Below are 24687 nucleotides of genomic sequence, written 5' to 3' on the forward strand. Positions count from 1 at the left end.
CATTTGATTTGCTTCTTTGGCATTGAATGTTGGTTCTGCCACTTACTAACTGTGACCTTAGGCCAGGTACTTAACCTCTGTGTGCCACAGATACTTTATTTGTAAAATAGGGGTAAAAGTAATATCTCATAGGGGTGTTATGAGGATTGAAACAGTTAGAATTCGGTCTGAAACATAGTAAGCACGATATAAGTGTTAAATACAATTATATAGTATTTTCTTTGTTTTATTTTTTTACATTTCAAACTTTATTTTTGTTATTTAATTTAATTTTTTTTTTAAAGTAGGCTCCATGCCCAGCGTGGGGCTCGAACTCATGACCCTGAGATCAAGAGTTGCAGACTCTACCAATTGAGCCAGCCAGGTGCTCCTGTTACTTAGTTTAAAGTAGGGATCTAACTTAATTCTTTTTGAAGTGATTAGCATATCACAGCACTATAAAGTAATCCATCCTTTATCTCACTTGCTTGAATTGTCATATTTATCCAATATTTAGAATTATCCAATTCATCTGGGTTTTTTTTGCCATAACTAAGAAATAGATCTTTAGCTTTAGACCCAGACCTACGTTTACATCCTGGCTCTGTTGTTTCGCCTTGGCAATATTATTTAATCCCTTCTTAAACCCCAGATTTCTCAGCTGAAAAATACAAATAATACCTATCTTATAGATTTTTGAGCATACTAGATTTGGGTAGTGTCTGTTACATGTCTGGTACATAATAGCTATTCAGTAATGTTAGTTCCCTTTCCTCTTTAACAAAAGTTTGGAGAAAGGAGACAGTTGGTATGACCTATAATCGACTCTTCAATGTTCTCTCACTTTGGAAGAACTGAGTAGTTCAGATTCAACTAGTTTTTATATCAGGGAACTAGGTCCCCAGAGATATGTAACACACATAAGGTAACAATATCCCTGTCCCTTCCAGGGACAGTATATTAACTGAGAAGATACAATAGAATATATCAAAGTTTCTCGATCATGGCACTATTGACATTTTGAGTTCAATAATTCTTTATTGTAGTGAGCTGTTCCCCAAGTGTGACAAGTAAAAATGTTTCCAGACATCACCAAATGTGATGAGGTAATTTGCCCACGGTTGACCACTACAATATACAAACATAGTGCTGCAGACTTACTAAAGGAGGAAGTGATAAACTTTTTGGCAGAGTTGGGAGAACCTTTGAGAAGTAGGTAATTTTTTTTTCCTTTTCTCTAGCTTACGTTATTTTAAGAATACAGTGTATAATACATATAATATAAAACATTTGTAAAAAATATATTTGTAATTAAATTAAATTTACTTTTTTTTTTTAAAGTAAGCTCTGTGTCCAATGTGGGGCTTGAACTCACAACTCTTGAGATCAAGGGTCATGTGCTCTATCGACTCAGCCACCCAAGTGCTCCAAATTTACTTATTTGAGTATAGTTGAAAGAAGGTCATTTAAAAAAATTATTAATTTTTCTATTTCTTATGCTATTTCTTATTATTTTTCTATTTCTTACTCTCCTTTTCTCTTATTTGAGTTCATCAGTAGGTAATTTATCCAATTATTAATCACCTGCTATATTCCAGGTACTTCTCTGGGCACTGAGACTACAGCAGTGAATAAAACTGTGATGTAGAGCCTACCTTCTTGGGGTGTAGAACTAGACATGGTTTTCTAATGATGTGGGTGTGAGATGTGAGAGAAAACGAGGAGAAGGGTTGTTTCCAAAAATTTCCAAAGAAGTGGGTAAATAGTGGTGCCATTTACTAATGAGGTCAAGTAGTTGTATTGGTGTGGAGCAGGGAGAAATGAGAGTTCTTTTCTGAACATGTTAAGTTTGAGGTGACCACTATAAAGCCAAAGGTGGACGGATGCCTAGGTGGCATTTGGATAGACTACCTGAGTCAGGAAAGGGGTTGCGCTTTGTTGCTTTAGGGATTAATTCTATTTCAGAGAGTGAGTAGGAGAATGTTTAAATGTCTTTGTTTCTTGGGCCCTGCAAATGAGGACTGTGGTTGCTCTTATGGATATAGGTCAGATGGCTTCACTTTCCTACCTAGTGTTGTTTAGGTACTTCATTCCTTTTTTTTTTTTTTAATGTTTATTTTCGAGAGAGAGAGACAGAGTGCAAGTGGGGGAAAGGCAGAGAAAGAGAGGGACATACAGAATTTGAAACAGGCTCCAGGCTCTGAGCTGTCAGCACAGAGCCTTAATGCAGGGGCTTGAACTCACGAACTGAGAGATCATGACCTGAGTCGAAGTTGGATGCTTAACCAAATGGGCCACCCAGGTGCCCCTGAGGTACTTCACTCTTATTACCACACTGCTGTTGGTGGTATTTGTTGAGTTGTTACTATGTACGTAGTCTATGATTGTGTTAAGAAGGTGCTGGACACGGACGCCTGGCTGGCTCAGTTGGTAGAGCATGCGATTCTTGATCTCAGGGAAGTAAGTTTGGAGCCCCACGTTGGGTGCAGAGATTACTTAAAAATAAAATCTTTCAGGGGCACCTGAGTCGTTCATTTGGTTGAGTGTCCGACTCTTGATTTTGGCTCAGGTCATGGTCTCATGGTTTGTGATTGAGCCCCATGTTGGGCTCTGCACTGACAGTGCAGAGCCTATCTCTCTGCTCCTCACTTTCTGCCCCCCCCCCCCCCCCCCACTGCGTGCACACTCTCTCTCTCTCTCAAAATAAATAAGTAAAAAGAGCACCTGGGTGGTTCAGTTAGTTAAGCATCTGACTTTGGCCCTGGTCATGATCTTATGGTTTGTGAGTTTGAGTCCCACATTGGGTGAGCTCAAGCCCCGCTTCAGGTGAACACGAGCCCCACTTCAGGTAAGCCCTGTTTTTCTGTCTCTCTTTCTCTCTCCGTCTATCTCTCTCTGCCCCTTGTGGGATTCTCTCTTTCTCTCCCCCACCAGAGAAATAATAAACGTAAAAGTTTTTAAATAAGTTATTTTTTAACAATATTTATTCCACTTATGTTAATTTTTTAATGTTTATTTACTTTTGAGAGAGAGAAGGAGAGAGAGAGAGAGTGAGCATAAGCGGGGAAGGGGCAGAGAGAGAGGGAGACAGAATCTGAAGCAGGTTTCAGGCTCTGAGTTGTCAGCACAGAGCCCAATGCGGAGCTCGAACTCATGGACTGCGAGATCGTGAGCTGAGCTTGGCAGACACTCAACTGACTGAGCCACCTAGGTGCCCCTCAAAAAAAAAAAAAATAAATAAATAATTAACAAACATTAAAAAATTAGAAAAAAAGTTATAAAAATTTTTAAAAAATCTTTCAAGGAAATAAAAAAAAGAAAGAAAGTGCTGGACATTGTTCTGACACTTACAGAGCTTGTCGTGTAGCTGGGGAGCCAGATATGGAGTTGAAAGAAGTTAATTGGCAATACCAGTAGTTGGGCTTAAGGCCCAAGATTAGGGTGGTAGCAGTGGTCTTGGAGAAGAAAGATAGATCTGGGAGATAGTTCTTCTGCACTAGAATGTGAAGGCAGGGCTGTCCAATTTACCTCTGTGTTGCTATTACCAGCAATAGGAAACTAGGAGCAGAATGGGATTATTATGAAGATCAAATAGTATAATGTATTTGAAAATGTTTTATAAGTGATAAAACATGATATAAATGTTAATTGTTGTCATAATCCTTAAAATTAAAGGATCCACAATAAAGTTAACAGTACTTTTATTCCAAGGAACCAAAGTAAAGAAAAGGGCACCTGGGTGGCTCAGTCAGTTAAACGTCCAGCTCTTGATTTTGGCTCAATTCATGGTCTTGTGGTCATGTGATTGAGCCCCATTAGACTCCACACTGAGCATGGAGACTGCCTGAGATTCTCTCTCCCTCTCTCTCTGCCCCTCCCCCACTTGCACATATGCTCAAAGTCTCTCTCTCAAAACATGAAGAAAAAGTCTTAGATTGTGTTAGAATTGATAGATGTATCCCTTCAGTTCTTGCCAGATTTACTCATTATGGCTCAAATGGCATAGAAAAAAGTAAAATGGAAGGTTGGATAATTTAAAGCCAAAGTCCCTAGTTTCTCCTTAATAATTTAGGCCACATGGGAATCACTGTTGCCGGGTATATATCTGGGATTATATATCTTAGTCCTACATTTCTGGAATGTTTGCACCTGGGTGTTTTTTAATAAAAAGGGTATGTATGTATACATGTGTATGGTCATTGCTTATGTATGAAGTCATTGTTAATGTTGAAACTGCATAAGTGAATCAGAATTTTTTGTTACTTATTCTGAAATAGACATATACACATAATTAGGATTTTACAGAGAGAATGTAAAATAGTAAATTGGAAGCATCTTTGCTTTTCCTTGAATCCTTCTGGTACATTTTAGTTGACTTTATTTTGTGTAAATAGGTTCCTAAGAATTAGGTATCTTAATTCTAAAATAGCAAAAGATGAAAATGATGGAAATGGTATGGGGATAGGAAAAACTGTTTAAAAAGCTGAAGCAGGAGACTATATAGATGATTAGAAGAACATCTTTTTGTTTTGAGAAATAAAAGGTATTGGCACTAGCCTTGTTAGGAGACAGGTGATGTCCTTTGTGCTGGGAAGTGTAGGCTTGAAGAAGTCTTGGGGGAATATGAAACAGGGAAATCTTTAACATATTTCAAGAGAATAAGAACATTTCATTATTTATAACACCAGTTGTTTTGTTTTTTGAATAGATAACGTGCCTGGACATTTCCAGTGGAGGCGGCCTTGGTGTGTCTTCTAGTGCTGATGGGAGCATGAAGATCTGGCAGGCTTCCAATGGCGAGCTCAGAGTAAAGGCTTTGAATATGCTTTTTGGGTCTCATGCCTGAAGGGTGGTCTGAGAAACCTTAGACTGGGTCATGGGTGGAAGAGTGGCACATTCTAAATTTTTAGGACCACTGCACTTCAGTTGACCTTTGTTCTCCCATATGTTAATCTCGGAACCATCCTCAATCTTGGTGATTTTCCAGAACAAATTGGGGCTGGAACAGTGGAGGAGCCACTGTGAATGTCTAAATGCGTGGTCCCTTGGTATGAACTTCCTTCAGTGATCAGTTTCTAAGACAAAGTAACTAGACTATTATTACTAATTATATGGCTGAGCTCCTCTAACCCATACAGAGGATTTTAAGAAGAGGTAAGAGTCCTCAAGCCTCCATGTATGTAGAAGTAGACTTACAGATGGCTGAGAACCTCGGACTTCAAATCCACAACATCTGTAGCCAGAGCTACAGGAAAGGGAGTCAGCAGCTCTTAGAACACTACCTGGTATACAAATGAGCTAAAGAGTTCCTTTTTGACCCCCATAGTTCTAAAACCCAGCATGTAGGTATAGCAGGTAGATATTTCATTAAAGGGACCGAGGATATAAGAGGTAAGAGAAAATCAGGGGATGGACAAGAGAACTAGCATGGAATTTTCTTTTGTTTTTCCAGAGAGTATTGGAAGGACATGTGTTTGATGTGAATTGTTGCAGGTTTTTCCCATCAGGCCTTGTGGTTCTGAGTGGGGGAATGGATGCCCAGTTGAAGATCTGGTCAGCTGAAGATGCTAGCTGTGTGGTGACCTTCAAAGGTCACAAAGGAGGTATGAAGGGTAATTTCTCCAAAAGGCTTCTCTAATGATCCCCGGAGACGAATCACCAAAAGGTAGAAACAGAAGCTAGTTATCTACAGAAACACAAATAATTCCTCCAACTGGCCATTTAAATGAGCTATTTCCTCAAGGATTAGACATTACTTTGACACTGAGTCTTGTTATTACTAACTGCCTTACACAGATAGTTGTTTTCCACAATAGACAAGTGAAAAAAAATCCTCCCCAGGAGGTCATCAGCTTGTGTGCTGGGAGAGACAGAGATGTGTGCCAACATTTTCTCATTAATCCTTTGGCTGAGGTGATAATAAAAGCTGGGTGGCAATGGCTGCATCACTAGACAACAAAGATAGAGCGTGGTACTTGTCAGGTCCCATGGATTTAAGTCACAGTTCAGATACTAAAAATGGATTAGCCATACAGCCAGTTGATATCAGGTTATAGAGACAGAATGAGAACATTTTCCCCTTGTAACTGGTTAGTTTGTTGGAAAAAAATGATAATTTAGAAATGTTTTATCCTTAATCAGAATGTTAAAAAGCTTCATGGGATCAAGCCCCACATCTGGCTCTGTGCTGACAGGGCAGAGCCTGCTTGGGATTCTCTCTCTCCCTGTCTCTATACCCTTCCCCTTCTCTCTCTCTCTCTCTCTCTCTCTCTCTCTCTCTCTCTCTCTCTCTCAAAATAAACATTTTTTTTAAAGCAGAGGTAAGATTTGTGTATGGTTTTTTGTTTTATTTTCGTTTTGAGAGTGATGGGGGTGGGTACAGAGAGAGATGGAGGGAGGGAGGGAGGGAGGGGGGAGAGAGAGAGAGAGAGAGAGAGAGAGAGAGAAAGAGAAAATCTTAAGCAGGCTTCACACTGAGGGTTCAGTCTCACAACCATGAGATTGTGCATGATTTGAGCCCAAATCAAAAGTCAGTCGCTCAACTGACTGAGCTACCAAGGTGCCCCCATCTTTCAGTCTTCTTATACTTTCTGTCTTATGTCCAGGTTTTTTTCATTTACAAGGGGAACGACCTGAGGGAGATGGGGCTACTCTATCTTGTCCAGACTGGAAGTCACATCTTTTTGTGAAATGGGGAGATTAATCCTTTCAATTAGTTCTCAATGGAAGCAGTAAGACCGTGATTTTCAAACTGAACTAAGATGTCTTCTTAATTTTTATTTAAAACACATGTTTTAAAGCCAAAATTGAAGCTTCAAAACCACTGTTCTAGGACACTACACTAAGAATTAAATCCAAACCTTTTTCCATGTCTGTCTCTAAGGGCTAGTCTTTGAACCACTGGGAAGCAGGGACTCTTTTATTTATTTCTGTTTTGTAGCACTTGAACTTGCCCAGCCTGTAGTACGTATCCAGTGTGTGTTTGTGAAGGAATGGAGTTATTATGCAGATCCATCTTCTCTGCCCTGTAATTCCTTTTCTACCCACTCCATTACAGGGTCGTTTTTTGTTGTTTATTTTTCTTGCCAGGTATTCTGGATACAGCCATTGTTGATCGGGGCAGGAATGTGGTGTCTGGTTCTCGAGACGGAACAGCACGACTTTGGGATTGTGGGCGCTCAGCCTGCCTGGGAGTCATTGCAGACTGTGGTTCTTCCATCAATGGAATGGCTGTGGGTGCTGCTGACAACTCCATAAATCTTGGCTCCCCTGAGCAGATGCCCAGTAAGTTGATAATGATATGTTGAGCTTATTTTGTTACCTTAGGCACCTTCAGTGTTTGCCTTAGCTTCTCCTTCCTCATCCTTTCCTGGTCTTTGGCTGGTATTTGATTATTCTCACCATAAGGTTAATATTTATTGCATACCTATACTATGTTCCTGTTGCTTTGGAATCTACAAAAGAAGTATATGTCATTGTTAACTACATTTGAGTGAGTACAGTCTAGCTTAGCAGACGAGACTGATGCCTATAAAATAGAACAAAAATTTTTTAGCTGAAACAACTTAATGATTCTTAATGCAAATGTAATAGTTTTTTGGAAGAAGAGAGTATTTTATATTTTAGGTTAGTGTACATGAGACAGATGTCAGAAAGAAGTTGACTTGAACCTTGAAGGATGAATTTGGGTTGAACAGACAAGAATGGGAATAATGGGAGATGGGGGGAGGAATAGGGGCAGTTCACATTAAGACGGTTTGGAGGTAAAATTGACTTGGGTAGAAAGATATGCATGGCCGGGGCAGAGGTTTGATTAAGAGTAGTAGTAGTGGGGGGGCCCCTGGCTGGCTCAGTTGATAGAGCATGTGACTCTTGACCTCAGAGTTGTAAGTTCGAGCCCCATGTTAGGTGTAGAGATTACTTAAAAAAATCTTTAGGGGCGCCTGGCTGGCTTAGTCAGTGGAATGTGCAACTCTTGATCTTGGGGTTGTGGGTTCAAGCTCCACATTGGGTGTAGAGATTACTTAAAAATTAATTTTTTTTAAGTTTTTATTTTTATTTTTGAGAGAGAGAGAGAGAGCAAGCATGCTCAGGGGAGAGGCAGAGAGGGAAAGACAAAGAATCCCAAACAGGCTTAGGTTATGATCTCATGGTTCAGTTTGTGAGATTGAGCTCTAGGTCTAATGTACAGACCTCTTTCCTGAGTTTCAAACTCTTTAGATGTCTGATAGACAGCTCAAACTTAACCTTACCTAGCATGGAATATTTTATTTTCCTCCACCCCAAATCTGTATTTTGTCCCGTCTCAGTAAATGGCACTACCATCTACCTATTTGAATGATCATTCACAATCCATCCCACCTTTCCTCATGTCCTATGTTAGCAGACTCTGTCATCTCTACCTACAGTCTACAGATTGTTTCTGATTTTTCCACCTGCCCTCTTCTTCTCCCTTCCTCCTAGCCTCGTGTTCTGGTCTGTCATCATCTGTTGCCTGTGCTCATCCCCTGTAATCCATTCTCCTGAGAGCAACTTTTGTGGTCATTTAAAAAAGCATAAGTTATGTCTCTCTCCTTTGTTCCTACTCTCCTCCAGTAGCCTCCTTTTATACATATATTAAAATCCTAGCCCCTTCTTTGGCTTATCACAAACCCTTACACTTTCTAACCTCCTCGTTCCTCTCTAGCCTCATGTCATACTGCCCTCTGCTAGACCCGCCACGTTCCAGCCACAGGCCTTCTGTCTGTTCTATCATCACTACAAACTTTGCCAGCCTCTTGGTCTCTGCCTTGTTCTTCCCTTAGTCTGGAATGTACTTCCAAAAGTTCTTTGCATGACTACCTTTTGGTTACCATTCAGGTCTCAGTTGAAAAATGGCCTCCCTGGAGTTTTTTTAAAGTTGAAGTTTAAATTTAAAGTTACCTTCCTGACTCTCCTTCCACTGTCTACTCACTTTTGATCATACTTTTCTGTTTTGTTTCCTTTGTGGAACTCATCACTGTCTGAAAATATCCTATTTGTTTATTTATCTACTCCACTATTTCCTCTTTCCACTAGAATTCTTGAGAGTAAGGACCTTGTCTGTTTATATATTACTGTTACTATGTTATTATTTGTGTATGCTATTTGTATATTACTAGGATAGTGTCTGATATGTAGTAGACCCTCAATAAAGATTTGTTTAGTGAATGAATAAATTTCATTGACTACAGACCATAAGAGCCTTGAGGGCAGAGACTATTTTGTTCAGATTAATTTATTTATTAAGTAATCTCTACCCCCAACATGGGGCTCCAACTTATAACGCCAAGATCAAAAGTTGCATGCACTACTGACTGAGCCAGCCAGGCACCCCAAAAGTCACTCTTTTTAAAATGTCAGTTCTGTGAATTTTGACATGTGTACAGTCATATAAACAATATCAAAAGTCCAGATATAGAACATAATGTTTTTTTAAGTTAGTAAGTTAATCACTAACAGTAATTCAGTAGATAGCCATCAATATCTACTTTCTGGGCACAGCCAGCTGATCAGCCTTGCCCACTGTTAACTTGGCTCATCTGTCATGCAGGTGAACGGGAGGTTGGAACAGAGTCGAAAATGCTGCTGTTGGCACGGGAAGATAAGAAACTTCAGTGCTTGGGACTGCAGAGCAGGCAGCCGGCAAGTGGTTCCTCTAAGACTTTTGAACTCTGGTGCAACCTGGGTCACTCTGATTTTTGAAAGGCTGTTTTGGAAACATTTCTGTTTGCTCCCTGTGTTCACCTTTTGAGGAAGCTGCAGGAATAAGGAACAGTAAAGTGTAATGATTAAGAACAGAGGTTTTGGGTTAAGGGCAACATTCACATCCTAGCTCCTCCACAATGGCTGTGACATTGAACAGGTTACTTAACCATTCTGAGCCTCAGTTTCCTTGTCACCAAACTAGGCATAGTAGTACTCACCTTCTAGGGTTATGTGATAAGGATTAAATGCTCTACTGCATTGTGAGCTTTGTTTAGTCACTTTCTCTCTGGACCTTAGTATGCTATATATAAAATGATGAGGTTGTGTAGATTCCCTTCTGTGTCCAAAGTAATGTGAAGAAATTCTGAGTAAAGGACTCATACGTTCAGGGCTTTTGATCAATTAATGGCCAGAATGTCTTTTATGGAAGAATTAGTTTAGTTTTCTTCCTTCAGGTTCTGAGGTTTTGCTGGGCAAGACTGTGCTCTTCATTAAGCTCTGAGTTCCCTGGGATTCAACTTTTAAATTTTCTTTCTAGTTCCTGTCAACATCACCCAAACAACTATAATGATTTGGTTTGGCCACAAGTTGTTTTGGTTTTTTTTTAATGTTTATTTATTTTTGAGAAAAAGAAACAGAGCGGGGGTGGGGGGTGGGGGGGGAGGGGAGGGCGGGGCAGAGAGAGAAGCAGTCTCCAGGCTCAGAGCTGTCGGTACAGAGCCTAATGCAGGGCTCAAACTCACGAACCATGAGATCAAGACCTGAGCCAAAGTCAGACACCTAACTGACTGAGCCACCCAGACACCCTCAGGTTTTGTATTTCATTTCTTCTCATTACTTCATTGTGCTAGTGATGTTTCCATTTTCAGAAATGACGTTCCAGGAACATCACTCTTTTTTATCATATTGCTTTTGCAGCATCACTCTTTTTTATCATATTGCTTTTGCACTCTGAATTTCCATGTTGACTTTTCCTTCCAATGAGAAATCACAGGTTTTGTTTGCTTGGCTGGGTTTGTTTTTTTCTTTCCTTTTTAGAACATTTGAAGGAGAAATGATCACATTGAACTAATAGTACGGAATACATAAAAATCTGATAATTTCTTTTTTCAGGCACATGGGGAGAATTATAATTTTTTATTTTTTATTTTTATTTTTTAGCATTATTTTTGAGAGAGAAAGAGAGTGAGTGAGTGAGTGAGTGAGTGAGCGAGCTGGGGAGGGACAGATAGGGAGAGAGAAAATCTCAAGCAGTCTCCATGCCCAGTGCTGAGCCCAACACGGGGCTCGATCCCTCAACTGTGAGACCATGACCTGAGCCGAAACCAAGAATCAGACACCCAACCAACTGAGCCACCCGCGTGCCCCTGTAATTCTTTAAGCTGCCACTTCATTTAAGCTTGTTTCTTTTCCTGCATAGTGTCTCCCTTCAAAAGGTTGTTAGAAGTGACACGAAGCAAAATTTAAATGTGTGAATTTCAAGTGTTTCTCAAATGGAAGGTTCTAATGAAAAGCAGGAGAAGAAGGATTTGGGGTATTGAGGATCCTATGAGTCAATGTATTGAGGGGTAATAGTTTGAAAACTGCCACCTTAGGGTATGGTATTACATAAACTGCTGAAGTACTCAGGGAGCCTCAGGTTCCTGAAATCACGAGAGTGGTTCCTCCTCCATTGTTGGTGAATTTAGATCGAGAATGTTACAAGGGAAAAGAAAGAAAATTTCTCTAAAAATAGGAGAATTTTCTTTTTTTGGTGGCTGTTTATTCCTGAAAACAAATTAATCTTTAAACAGCAGTTTTGGCTCCTGCTTGTTCCCAGGTGTTCCTCTTTGTTGGCTCAGATGCCTTCAACTGCTGCACTTTTCTCTCTGGCTTCTTGTTATTGGCTGGGACACAAGATGGAAACATTTATCAGCTGGACGTGAGGAGTCCGAGGTGAGTCACCACTCATTTGCATGATGCAGGTCTTCTTGCAGAGTGGAAATTTTTATTAGCTTTAACATTGATTTAGGATAGCATGGAGATGACTGTTGAATCAAGGGTGTATTTTTCCATTTATAAAGGTTTTCCGGTTTGAGTTGTCTGATTGTTCTTATTATTCCTGGAATCATATTAAAAGGTAATTTGATTCATGCTGTCATGATTGTTCTATTGTAGTGATTACTGTGGAATCTAAGCTTAAATAATGAACTAACATTTCACTTAAATGATTGTGTAGAACTTGTAATTTTAAGGAGCTCAGTATTTTACTCAGTGGTATTAAATCTGGGTTGGCCTAAGATTGAGCATTTTTAGTTCATGCAAGCCAGCTGTGTTTCTTTGTTTAGCTTGGATCATAACCTGTCTGAAACAGGCCTTATTCTGGTCTTACAGATACCCAGAGAAAATCAAGCAACCCCTCTGCCCCAGGATTTAACAGTTTCTCCAATTTCTGTCCTTTCTTCCTTTCATTTCTTTTCTTTGTTCAGTTGACATTAAATGAATGGCTTTTGTGGGCACTGAAAAACAGAAATAAAAGATACAGACTCTGCCTTTGAGGCATTTGGAGTCTGACAGTAAAAATGGGCAGGTAAAAGACTGTTGTGATGCAGGTGTGATCAGTGCTCTACACAGGAATTTGAGAAAGCACCTCTTCTCCAAGGAAATGAGGATTTTATTGGATTTTGTCCAGTAGGAAGTTAACAAATAAAGAAGAAGGGGCCTGCCTTGACAGAATAACATATAGAGCAGGGTGAAGACACGTATGGCACTTTCAGGGATCTCTAAAATATGACAAATATGTATGATACAGACTGGGTAGGAGGGAGGAGTGATGCCAGACAGGAAAGCAGGAGTTTGTTTAGAAAGAACTTGCAAACCATCCAGAGGAGTTTGGACTTTATTCCAAGAGTAGTGAAGAAATTCCAACGAAGGAGTGATCACCTTATACCTTTTCTCCCATAATTTAACTTACTTTACTTTTTTACTTGTTTTTGCCCTGTGGAGATAGGGAATCTCTGATCATTATTAGAAAATCAGCTTTACATATATATTAAATTGATTCTCACCTTTGTCTTTCATTTTAAAGAGTCCTGACATTTTTAATATTTTGCAATTGTCTTAATTCTGTCTATAAGCAAAATAATTAACATGTTGTTAACATTGTTGTCTTAAACTCTTATCAGGGCTCCCCTAAAAACTGGAGTTATTGGTGGTGGCTTATTTCATTTGGCTCAATGACTTGTTTAGTTAGTGACATATTTAGATTCGCTTCAAGGCAGTTTTGCATGGATGACCTTTAAGGATCTTGCCAAGAAAGAAACTGTGTGAATGTTTAATCTCTGTCCACATTCGTCCTGTTTGCTTTTGTATGGTTAGTACTATATGTTGAATACTGTCAAGCATTGCTTTTGAAGAAAGAAAGTGCAATCGCCCCTTTTTTTGAATCCTAGGGTTCCAGTACAAGTCATCCACAGGTCAGGAGCACCGGTTCTGTCCCTGCTAAGTTTCAGAGATGGATTCATTGCTAGTCAAGGTGAGTCCAGTAGCCAGATGAGATGAGAGAGTTTCCTGTAGTTCATTTAAACATGGATTTAGGGGCACTTGGGTGGCTCCCTCAGTTGAATGCTTGACTATTTTGGCTCAGGTCAAGATATCATGGTTTGTGGGATCCAGCCCCACATTGTGCTCTGCGCTGACAGCACGGAGCCTGCTTGGGATTCTCTCTCTCTCTCTCTCTCTCTCTCTCTCTGCCCTTACCCCACTCATGCATACTGTCTCTCTCTCTCCCAAAATAAATAAACATTTAAAAAATAAATAAATAGGGGCACTTGGGTGACTTGGTCGGTTAAGTGTCCAATTTCGGCTCCGGTCATGATCTCACAGATTGTGGGTTCAAACCCCATATCGAACTCTGTGCTAACAGCTCAGAGCCTGGAGCCTGCTTCAGATTCTGTGTCTCCCTCTGTCTCTGCCCTTCCCCTGCTCGTGCTCTGTCTTTTTGTCTGTGTCTCAAAAATGAATAAACATTAAAAAAAAATTTTTAATAAATAAATATAGGTTTAAATGCCTGGTCTATGGCAGGGTTAGGGGCATGGTCCTCCACAATTCTTTGGCATACTTTGTTTATCATATAGTGTTTATCACTCTACATTATAATTGTCTATATCCCCCTCTAGTCCACGTTCCTTGAGAGTAATGACTTTACCTTATTCATCATAATATAACTGTTTTCAGATGACAAAACTAAGGCTAATAAAAGGAAGTTATTAGAATCTCCTGCCAGATTAAACAATTTTTATTATAGAAATTGTCAAACAGATACTAAGGTAGAGGGAATAGAATAATGAACCTGATTATCCAGCTTCAACTATTACCAATTTATGGCTATTCCTGTTTCATCTTGTTTTGCCCATTCCCGTACAATCTCCAACCCTTAATATATTTTGAAACATATCACAAACATTGTATTATTTCACCTGTCAATATTTATCTCTAAAAGATAATTCTTTTATTAAAAAGATGATTTATAATAATAACATAAGAAAGGATACAGTCTCCTGTATGCTGTTGGTTGGGATATAGATTGATTAACAAATAACTTAAAATAAAATTGATTAACAGATAGTTTTGGACAGCAGTTTTTCAAATTTTAAAAAGCTTGAAAAGGTTAATTAAATCAAAAAAATTTTTTCCCGGGTTCCTATACAAAGTCACAGTGTTGCTCAGAAAAACTTCATGCATAAAGGTATTCTTTTATGCAATATGCTCTCAACCATGTAAAATAAAAATTTTCACAGAAAAGATTGGAAAATAACATTAAAATATTAGCAATGGTTATCTTTGGTAGATTATGGGTGATTTTTTTTACTTCTGTTTCATTTTTAAAGTTTTCTTCAATTAGTATGTACTATTTTTATATTAAGTAAAAAAAAACAAAAATTACCTCATTCAGCAGTTTATAGATCATCTCAAGTCTCATTTGTCCACATTCTTTTGAGAAAATTAAGTTTAAAAATTAGATATGCTTTTATTTTCTTGTTATAACAACTTTGCTCCTTTGCCTAGTTTTATGTGGTCAAATTCATAGATTGAAGAATAATTTGGGAGCACAGATTTTTCTTAAAATATTTGTGTAGACAGATTCTCTGTTAAAAAATCCTTGTCTAGGATAAGTTTGTAATCAGACATATAACCCTGCAGTTGCTTGCTCTGTGCCTTTGGCAGGTATTGCTAATCAAAGACTGCCCTTTATCCCACTGAGCTTGCACTTGGCCTTCAAATCCTCTAGCTCAGCATTCTAGGCAACCATTGTAGGTCCTCATATTTGACCCATATAATGAGATCTATTTGCCATTCTCAGTCTTGGGGCAATCTTCTTTCGGCTAGTGATGTACAGAAATAAACTAAAATACTGGAGTTTAAACTCCTTTGCATGCAGCTTTCTCTTCAGTTATCTGATTTTTTCTTTTGCCTTTTAGGTGATGGAAGCTGTTTCATTGTCCAGCAAGACCTAGACTATCTCATTGAGCTCACTGGGGCTGACTGTGACCCTGTGTACAAGGTACAGGCCTGGGTGATTCTCACCTGGGATCTAAGGCTTGTGAGGGGATTGAATCCAGCTACTTGGTGGGCATTCAGGATGATAAAATACTTAGGGGTGAGATAGAACACAGAAAGAGTTTTGAGTCAGAAGTGGTTTTACGTCTATAAATATTAACTGTCATTATTATTATTTAAAGTTCACTCATTTGAGGGGCACCTGGGTGGCTCAGTTGGTTAAGTGTCTGACTTCAGCTAAGGTCGTGATCTTGCATTTTGTCAGTTGGAGCCCCATGTCGGGCTCTGTGCTGACAGCTCAGAGCCTGGAGCCTGCTTTGGATTCTGTGTTTCCTCCTCTCTCTGCCCCTCCCATGCTCATGCTCTGTCTCTCTCTGTTTCTCAATAATAAATAAACATTAAAAAAATTGTTTTTTAAAGAAATAATAAAGTTCACTCATTTGATTAGAGCAGAAAGAGAAAAACAAAAGGGGAAATATCTATTGACCAGACATTCTGCTGGATGTTTGGATGTTTTACATGTATATCTTGTTTTGTTGCTATTATTCCTAAAGTATAGGTATTATGATTTCTCTTGTTTTTATACAGTTAATACATACCTGTAAACATTCAAACAGTACAAAATTATACAGACTTAAAAGTCCCTTATAAGAACTTTTTAGTTTCACTCTTCTTTCCAGAAGTAAGTAGCATTAATAGTTCGGCATGTATCTTTCAGACTGTTTTTGGACAATCTGCACTTACATCTTGTGTTTATGTATTTATGTAAATAATACAGTTTTATTTTTAGTTTGTACATAATTGGGATCATTCTGTATGTATTGTTCTATAACTTTTTTTTTTACTTAACATCTTGGAGCTCTTTTCAGATAAATGCATATAGATCCACTTCATTTTTTTTTAAATGTTTTATTATTTATTTTTGAGAGAGAAACAGAGCATGAGCAGAATGGGGGCAGAGAGAAAGGGAGACACAGAATCCAAAGCAGGCTCCAGGCTCTGAGCTGTCAGCACAGAGCCCAATGCGGGGCTCAAACTCATGAAATGTAAGATCATGACCTGGGCTGAAGTTGGACGTTTAGCCAACTGGGCCTCCCAAGCGCCCCTAGATCCGCTTCATATTTAAAAATTTCTATATAGTGTTCTATATTGTGATTTAACATACCATACAAGTGAGAAAAGTGAGATTCAGAGTAGTTGAAAAGTTGCCTTAGGTCCTGTAGCTATGGATTTGCAAATCTGAGATTAAGTTCCCTCCAGAATTCCTGCTATTTCCACTAAATTAGTGGTTCTTAACCTTTGAGTTTCAGGCTTCTTTTTTTTTTTGAAGGGTGATACATCTTGGATTATATTTTTCTATTTACAACTGAGATCCCATCTACGAACTATTTTGCTAGTCTGCATGGGTACATTAATCCTAATGAGTTTAGATTTATGATGAGTGGACTCAGTTATACAACAAAAAAGACACACACATTGTTTGTGCTCCTCCTATAAGGCCAGTTTTCATTAATATACACTGGTTTCAAAGCTTAGTCTGATTTTAAAGATGAACCAAGATACACACTGTATGATTCTAAAATCTAGTTTAGCCATTTTGTACAGTTGCTGTTTTATTGGACTACAATATATGTTGTTTTAAAAGGATGCTGGGGGCACCTGGGTGGCTTAGTCAGTTGAACATCTGGCTCTTGATTTTGGCTCAGATCATGGGATTGAGCCCTGCATCGGGCTTCATGCAGAGTGTGGAGCTTGCTTAAGATTCTCTCTCTCTTCCCCTCTGCCCCTCTCCCACTCACATTCTCTTTCTTTCTAAAAAATAAATAAGGCCCAGGTCTTCCTTTAATTTTCCCATACTGTTCAGCTCACAAATGGTTCTGAAATTAGAACCTTCAGTGTTGTACTTAAAAACTTAGGGATGTGGGGGGCACCTGGGTGGCTCAGATGGTTAAGTGTCTATTTTATTTTATATATTTTGTTATTTTTGAGTGAGAGACCGTGAGTGAGCAAGGGGCAGAGATAGAGGAAGAGAGAGAGAACCCATGAGGGGGCAGAGAGAGAGAGAGAGTGAGAGTGCAGAGCCTGAAGTGGGGCTCCAGCTCACCTGATGCGGGGCTCAGGCTCACAAACCTGAGATCATGACCTGAGCCAAATTTGGAGCTTAACCAACTGAGCCACCCAGGCGCCCCAATCATCCAACTCTTGATTTCAGCTCAGGTCATGATCTCATTGTTTGTGGGATTGAGCCCCACTTGGGGCTCCATGCTGTCAGCTCAGAGTTTGCTTGGGATTCTCTCTCTCCTCTCTCTCTCTGCCCCTGCCCTGCTTACAGGCACGTGTGCCAACATGCCCTCTCTCTCTCAAGATAAACAAATTTTTTAAAACCTTAAAAAAAACTTAAGAATATGGAGAGTCAGATAGAACAAGGGAAAAGAAAGTCATAGGTCGGCATACGAAGAACCAAGCTTCTGTGTCCCAACACCTGTGTTATGTGTGGTTTAACTAAATAAACACAGCAGTAGACCTGCTTGATTCACCTTCCAAATCCGAAAAATAAGACTAAAAGCTCAGGCTTGCGATTTCTGCTGTGCATAATTCCACCAGTGACGAGGACCTCATAAGCCAGATCTCTACTCCTGCACAATATGATGCGTGCACACAGCCTGCCTAGCAGCTGAATGGCTGGAAGTGCCAGCACTGCCCAGATAACATGCACCATGATTTCTGCAGCTTTTTCACAACAGGAGCCTCACATCCCTCAGCATGGAGGTTGGAGGAGTGGGCCAACCTGCCGTTATAGCTGCTGGCTGTCTTTTGGTTTATTTGTACCAGTCTCTATTTCTCCAGTATGGTTGGTTGGTTCCATTGTAGGGTTCCATTGAATGCTGTGATCAACCTCACTTTCCACCTTAGCTCTGTAATCGTATCCCGAAACTGCTACAACTGCTATGACAAAAACCAAGAGTAGGATGATGACAGACATGGCAAGTCTGCAGCAGCTTTCCTAGATTGTGGCACAGCAGCCAATCAGCCCAAAAATGAAAAGTCGGGCTCCACAGCTGTGATCACTGCAGCAGGGAAGAGAGGATATACATCTGCAAAGTAGTGGTCAGAGTCATCATAAGTGATGAAGACATGCGCTTCCACATAGTGCAAAATGCCAGCTCCCCCTGAAGATGAGGTTGAGAAACACCAGTCCTGGAGGAGGATGAGCAGCTCCGAAATCTTGGAGGAGATGATGCTGCACTGGCCCATCCGTGGTGCCGGCAGCCTACTGGCACCATGCGCACACCAAGCGAGGTGGCAGGGGCAGCCGAGCCTCCCCACTGGGAGCTGCACAGCCTGAGTGGCACTCACCATAGCCCCCAGTACCACTGCACAGCCCCAGCAGTGCCTCACTCCTCCTCAGACACATATTGAGAACTTCTTTGAATATAGTTGTACAAGGTTCAGGGATACCCTGGCCCACCTATGGATCATCTCCTTTCCCAGGTACAGACCCTCTGCCGTCAAATATGTACCACACTAATAGGTTTGCTCTCTACTTGGATAATTCATTTCTCTGTTCTGTAGTCATAAGTACCCTGAACCTTCACCAGCTATTTTTAAAATACCTATCATGGATATAATTCTCCTCTTGTCTTTGGAGTTGGTAGAGCTTCTTAGACTCACTTGTACTAAAGGGGGTCAATGACAGGGCTCTTTATTTTTTAATAAGTTAAAAAAAAATTTTTTTTTTAACGTTTATTTATCTTTGAGAGAGACAGAGCACGAGCGTGGAAGGGTCAGAGAGAGGGAGACACAGAATCCGAAGCAGGCCCCAGGCTTTGAGCTGTTAGCACAGAGCCCGACGCGGGGCTCAAACTCACGAACTGCGAGATCATGACCCGAGCCGAGGTCGGATGCTCAACCGACTGAGCCACCCAGGTGCCCCAGGGTTCTTTGTTTTTGAAATGGAAGAATCCCAGGCTTCTTCTGAGCTGTGAACTCTTGTGTTCCAGGTAGCTACATGGGAGAAGCAGATCTACACATGCTGTCGAGATGGTCTTGTGCGACGCTATCAGCTCTCTGACCTCTGACTCCTTGGAAAGAGGAGTCCCAGTTAATGAAAAAGATTGGCCCTAGTTGACAAAGAGAATGATCATTAGTCCTTCTCAAGGACCATGGACCTTTATTGTCTTGGGCACCCTTGGGAAGTCACAGAAAGTCAGCTACATTGGCCCATGGAATATGAATATCATTCCATGATAAAACCAACTGTGAACTAAGTAAGAAGCTCACATATGTTCCATATATAAACTCACCCCCAACAACACAGGGCAAGGGTATGGATGCTTACAGTTTGCTCTTAACACCATTTGTGTTAATTGTTTACTGTGACCAGAGGACTAAAGCCTGTTCTCTGAAGGAAATAAAGAGAATGTGTTTGAAGGAGTCTGAATTTGAAAAACTTGGTTAAATATTCTTTCTCCAGTAGAGAGTCATTCAGGTTGATTGAGTACCTGTCTTGGGCACTTCCTGTGGACCTGGCCATAGAGAAAGACTGCTTGTTAGCAGTAAATATCCTATAAGCAGCAATCTGGGAAAGATTCTTACACAGGTAGGGAAACTGTCTCAGTTTGGGCAGGGATTTTCTGCTACATGTGACTTTCAGTCCTAGGCAAACTGACATGGTTGATCATCCCAAATACAGGTGATAAAAGTTGAATCCTATCATTGTAAAGGCAGTGGCTGTCCAAGTGTGGTCCCTGGAACAGCTGCATCCATATCATCTGGAAATATGTTAGAAATAGAAATTCCTAAGCCCCACCTCAGCCCTAAATCAGAAATTCTGTGGGTAGAGCCAGCCAAGTGATTCTGATGCATGCTAAAGTTTGGAACGTAGAGGAAGAGATAGTGAAGGGCACTTTAGGCATAGCTGGAACACAGTGCTCTTAGGATGGTGAGGCTGGTCTTTAGGAGATGAGGCTGCAGAGGTTGACAGGACCCAGATTGAAAGGGCTTGAGTGCCAGGTAAGAAGCTTCAATTTCATTTGGTTCATGAGAAGCCCATGGAAGAGTTTTAAGCAAGGGTATAACATGGTCACCTCTTTTTATTTTTTTCCTAAATATAAAAATGGAGTCATAATGTATATATTCCATGTTTTATTTTCACTTAGAATCTCTGAGTTCTTTTTAACTTAGTACACTTAGACCTTTGTACTTTTTAACACTTTCCAGAGTATGAATACCTTATCATTTACGCTTTAGAAATTAGACACTTGAGCTGGGCAGTGTAGGCTAAGATCTGGATTTATTTAAGGGGAAAAAGCCAATTCCTGGGTGGAATAATAGTATGGCTCACAGCATGGAATCTTTATAACTTCACTATGACATGAAGGTAGTGAGAATCAGATGAATTGATTTGCCAAGAGTCATAGAGAACAGGAACTTGAACACGTTTTATCTTTAAATCCATTTTTTTCTACCTGTTGTGTATGCCTAAATTGTGAAGATAAAATACTGTTATTTGTTGAGTATAATTGGGTATCTACTCTATTTTGGGGACTATATTTATATATTTAATCCTCATAACACTCTTAAAAAGGAAATGGTATTTTTTTTTTATAGACAAGGAAACAGAGTCAAGAAATTAAGTACTGGGGCACCTGGGTGGCTCAGTCAGTTAAGTGTCCAACTTCAGCTCAGGTCATGATCTCACAGTTCTTGAGTTCAAGCCCTGCATTGGGCTCTGTGCTGACAGCTTGAAGCCTGGAGCCTGCTTTGGATTCTTTGTCTGCCTCTCTCTCTCTCTGCCCCTTCCTCACTCACATTCTGTCTCTCTCTCTCAAAAATAAACAAACATTTTAAAAAAAGAAATAAAGAAAAATTAAGTACCAAACCCTTGTTTTGGACCTTGCTTGGTCTGTCTCCAAGGCCTGTGCTCCTTCTACTATACCACATGGTCACAAGACCTCTGGGACTAGACCATTTTCATTTAAGGAGTGATTTGTGATAAGATCAGGTAGACCCAAAGGGACCTATTCCTGAGCTCAGAAACATTGGATCCAAAGAAGTTCAAAGGGAACCTCTAAGAAGTCAGATGAAGAAGACAGGATGAGGGAGGATATGGCTGAGTTCACATAGCAGGTGTGTCTGAGTTCCTGTTCCAAGATTCACGCTTTTCCACTGCCATCACATCCATAAGCCCCTTTTCATAGGTCTCCAGAGTTGATATCCTGGTTGTGATGGATGCAGTGATCCTTGATAGCTGCTCTAAAATCCAGATTCAAACAGAAACAGCAGAGGCTAGCTCTCAGGTGCCAAAAGCCTTGTCTTCTCTGAATGGAATATCCCCAGTATGCAGCAGACAAAGCTTTTTTTTTTTTTTGTTCCTTTTGGGTTGAAGAGTGCATTCTGGGTAAGGAAGGATGGACAACCCCCTTCTGCAGCTGTGATGGCCCAGGGAAGCTCCATCTTGTTTCCTGGCTTTCAGATGCCCCCTTGTGACTAATTGTGAGAAGTGCCTCTTTCTGAGATCTGGAAAGCTGTCAGTGGCATCAGCTACTGAGCGTATATTCGGTGCCAGGCACAGTCTTCACAATAGCCTTGCAAAGTAAAGGTTTCTTGTTCTTTTTTCTTTTTTAAAATTTTATTTATTTGGGGCGCCTGGGTGGCTCAGTCGGTTGAGCGTCCGACTTCAGCTCAGGTCACGATCTCGCGGTCCGTGAGTTCGAGCCCCGCGTCGGGCTCTGGGCTGATGGCTCAGAGCCTGGAGCCTGCTTCCGATTCTGTGTCTCCCTCTCTCTCTGCCCCTCCCCCGTTCATGCTTTGTCTCTCTCTGTCTCAAAAATAAACATTAAAAAAAATTTTTATTTATTTACTTTGAGAGAGAGAGAGCGTGCAATTGGGGAAGGACAGAGAGAGGGAGAGAGAGAATCCCAAGCAGGCTCTGCACTGTCCATGCAGAGCCCAGTGCTGGACTTGGTCCCACAAACCATGAAATCATGACCTGAACCGCGATGAAGAGTTGGATGCCTAACCGACTGAGCCACCCAGGTGCCCTGTAAAGGTTTCTTTTTCTTGAACACGTCTCTTTGTGGATACAATTTTTCTAATTTACTTTTTACTTTGAAGTAATTTCACACCTTCAGAAAATTTGCAAGGATATAGTAACTCTATGTTTAGCATTTTAAGACCGCCACCTGTTTTCCAAGTGGCTGCACCATTTTACGTTCTCAGCAGTGGTGTATACAGGTTCTTATTTTCTCCATGTCCTTGCCAACACTGCCAACACTTGGTTTGTCCATCTTTTTTATTATAATCAGCTGGTTAAAATGGTGTCTACCAGGTTTGTCCATGGCAAAGGTAGTATTTTGTGGAGAGCTACTTTGAGACTATAAATATCCTATTCCTCATACAACTTGCATCATTTAGTTTCAGCATTTGTTGATTTCTGTCTGAGCCAGTTATTCCTACTACAATTGCCAAAAGGTGATTTTATAATTTCATCATTCTTTTTCATTTATAATTTGCTTTCTACTATAAGGTAGAGCTTTCCCTTCTCCCCCACTTATTTAATTACTAATTCACTCATTCATCATAGATCTATTAGTGTGGACTACACATGGATTCATATTTTATTCTATGGATTATAATCCATTATTACTATGATTTCTTGTGGTGTTTAAATTGTCCCAGCTGAGCCAGTGGTAGCTCCTTCAAGCTGGATCCTATGTCCTTTTGACATGTTTCTATCTTTCTTTTAGCACTTCCATATTTTCTGATATTACAAGATATTCAAGCTTCATCTTATACTTCCCCAACCCAGTCCTGGAATCAGTCATTTGTCTAGATGGCTTCAGTTCTTTTTAGTGGAGAATGGATTTGGAAATCAAGTCTGGGCACTATATGGATATTCTTTGTTTTGGGGGTATTATTGCTTCTAGTCCCTACCAGTGGACAGTACATATATATGTCTATATTTCTACATCCAGCATTCTAGATATACACTAAAGTTCATGAGTTCACACTGATGTCTCCCAATTCCAGTCCAACTCCACTGGGATTATTCTAGTCTGCATACATACCTCCTTCCTCCAACAGTGAGAAACTTGGCTCTCATAATCCTCAATGTTTCACTTATTTGCTCAATACTTCTGTGAGTAACCAATCTGACAACTACACAAACCACCTCCCCTTTCACTCCAGCCCCTGCACACTTGGTGCTCCTTACATGGAGTCCCCTGCATTCACCTCAGCCAGTCCCAGGCTGAGCAAGGTTCTCACCCAACCCTCTGGGTTTAATTTTTAATAACATCTTTTTTTCTGGTAATAAGAGTAAAATATGGCTAATCACATGAAAAGATGCTCAACTTCAGTGGTTAAATAAATGGAGATTAAAATTCACAAGAAAGCTCAGAAATGCAAAAAATAAAAAATAATGCCATATTTTTACTTTACAAAGAGGCAACTGTGGCTAAGAAATCCGTTTAAAGGGCCGCCTGGGTGGCTCAGCTGGTTAAGTGTCCGACTTCAGCTCAGGTCATGATCTCATGGTTCATGAGTTTGAGCCCCGCATCAGGCTCTGTACTGACAGCTCAGGACCTGGAGCCTGCTTCCCATTCTGTGTCTCCCTCTCTCTCTGCCCCTCCCCTGCTCATACTTTGTTTCTCTTTCTCTCTCTCTCAAAAATAAATAAAACATGTTAAAAAAAAAAAAAAGGAATATTCTTTGTTGAAGGAATGTTGCCCCTGTGTGCCCCTCTCTGTTTAGTATTCTCTTGCTTTTATTTATTATTTTACTTACTCACTACTATGCATGTACTTGTTAATATTTAACTAGCTCACCAGAAGGAAAAAAATAGCCCTGATAGCATTTGCCAGTTTGTTCCAAGCTGTTACAACCAGCTCCAGCACAGCAATCACTACATGTATTCCTAACAACATATTTATCTTTTCATGTTTTTGAACATTATCATCATTTATGCAAATGGTATGTATTTGTGTGTGTGTGGCTTATTTGCACAAAGACTGTATAGTATTCACTGTTAATGCTGAACATTTGGGTATGCGCATCAACTTTGCAAGGGAATGTCACAGTTTTCTGATGTGGTTATTCTAATTTACACTGACAAAATAGCAGTGTCTGAGAGTTCCTTTTTGTTTTACGTACTCACCAATTCTTGATGTCAAGTTTTTATTTTATTTCAATTTTCTTTTAAATTTCTTCTTTTTTAAATTTTTTTAAATGTTTATTTAAACATTAAAACTTGTGAACCGTGAACCTTGCGATCATGACCTGAGCCAAAGTCTGATACTTAACCAACTGAGCCACCCAGGCGCCCCTCAATTTTCTTTTAAGGTACGTGTGTGTGTGTGTGTGTGTGTGTGTGTGTGTGTGTGTGTATTTTCATTTCATTTCATTTCATTTCATTTCATTTCATTTCATTTCATTTCATTTCAT

General features: G+C 40.0%; 1 protein-coding gene and 1 pseudogene across 4 annotated transcripts in view; one reads left to right on the forward strand and one right to left on the reverse strand.

Moving 5' to 3' along the window:
* Positions 1–23560, forward strand: part of PAAF1 (proteasomal ATPase associated factor 1) — a 37588-nt gene extending 14028 nt beyond the window's left edge. The window contains exons 2-10 of one of the 4 annotated variants that reach the window (XM_040489307.1): positions 4052–4151; positions 4688–4786; positions 5432–5582; positions 7069–7263; positions 9551–9642; positions 11525–11640; positions 13137–13219; positions 15165–15247; positions 19245–19684. In XM_040489307.1, coding sequence (XP_040345241.1) covers positions 4119–4151; positions 4688–4786; positions 5432–5582; positions 7069–7263; positions 9551–9642; positions 11525–11640; positions 13137–13219; positions 15165–15247; positions 19245–19322 — 930 coding nt within the window. In that variant the 5' untranslated portion in view covers positions 4052–4118 and the 3' untranslated portion in view covers positions 19323–19684. Of the gene's footprint in view, positions 1–4051; positions 4152–4687; positions 4787–5431; positions 5583–7068; positions 7264–9550; positions 9643–11524; positions 11641–11768; positions 11825–13136; positions 13220–15164; positions 15248–19244; positions 19685–22991 lie in introns of those variants that run through there. The other 3 variants (XM_040489306.1, XM_040489305.1, XM_040489304.1) reach the window with 3 other exon arrangements.
* On the reverse strand, positions 17777–18498 carry LOC121039142 (tetraspanin-3-like; annotated as a pseudogene).
* Positions 23561–24687: the final 1127 nt, after the last annotated feature.

The sequence above is a fragment of the Herpailurus yagouaroundi genome, unplaced genomic scaffold (genome assembly GCF_014898765.1).
Source record: "Herpailurus yagouaroundi ecotype Mexico unplaced genomic scaffold, PumYag 180, whole genome shotgun sequence".
Taxonomy (NCBI): Eukaryota; Metazoa; Chordata; class Mammalia; order Carnivora; family Felidae; genus Herpailurus; species Herpailurus yagouaroundi.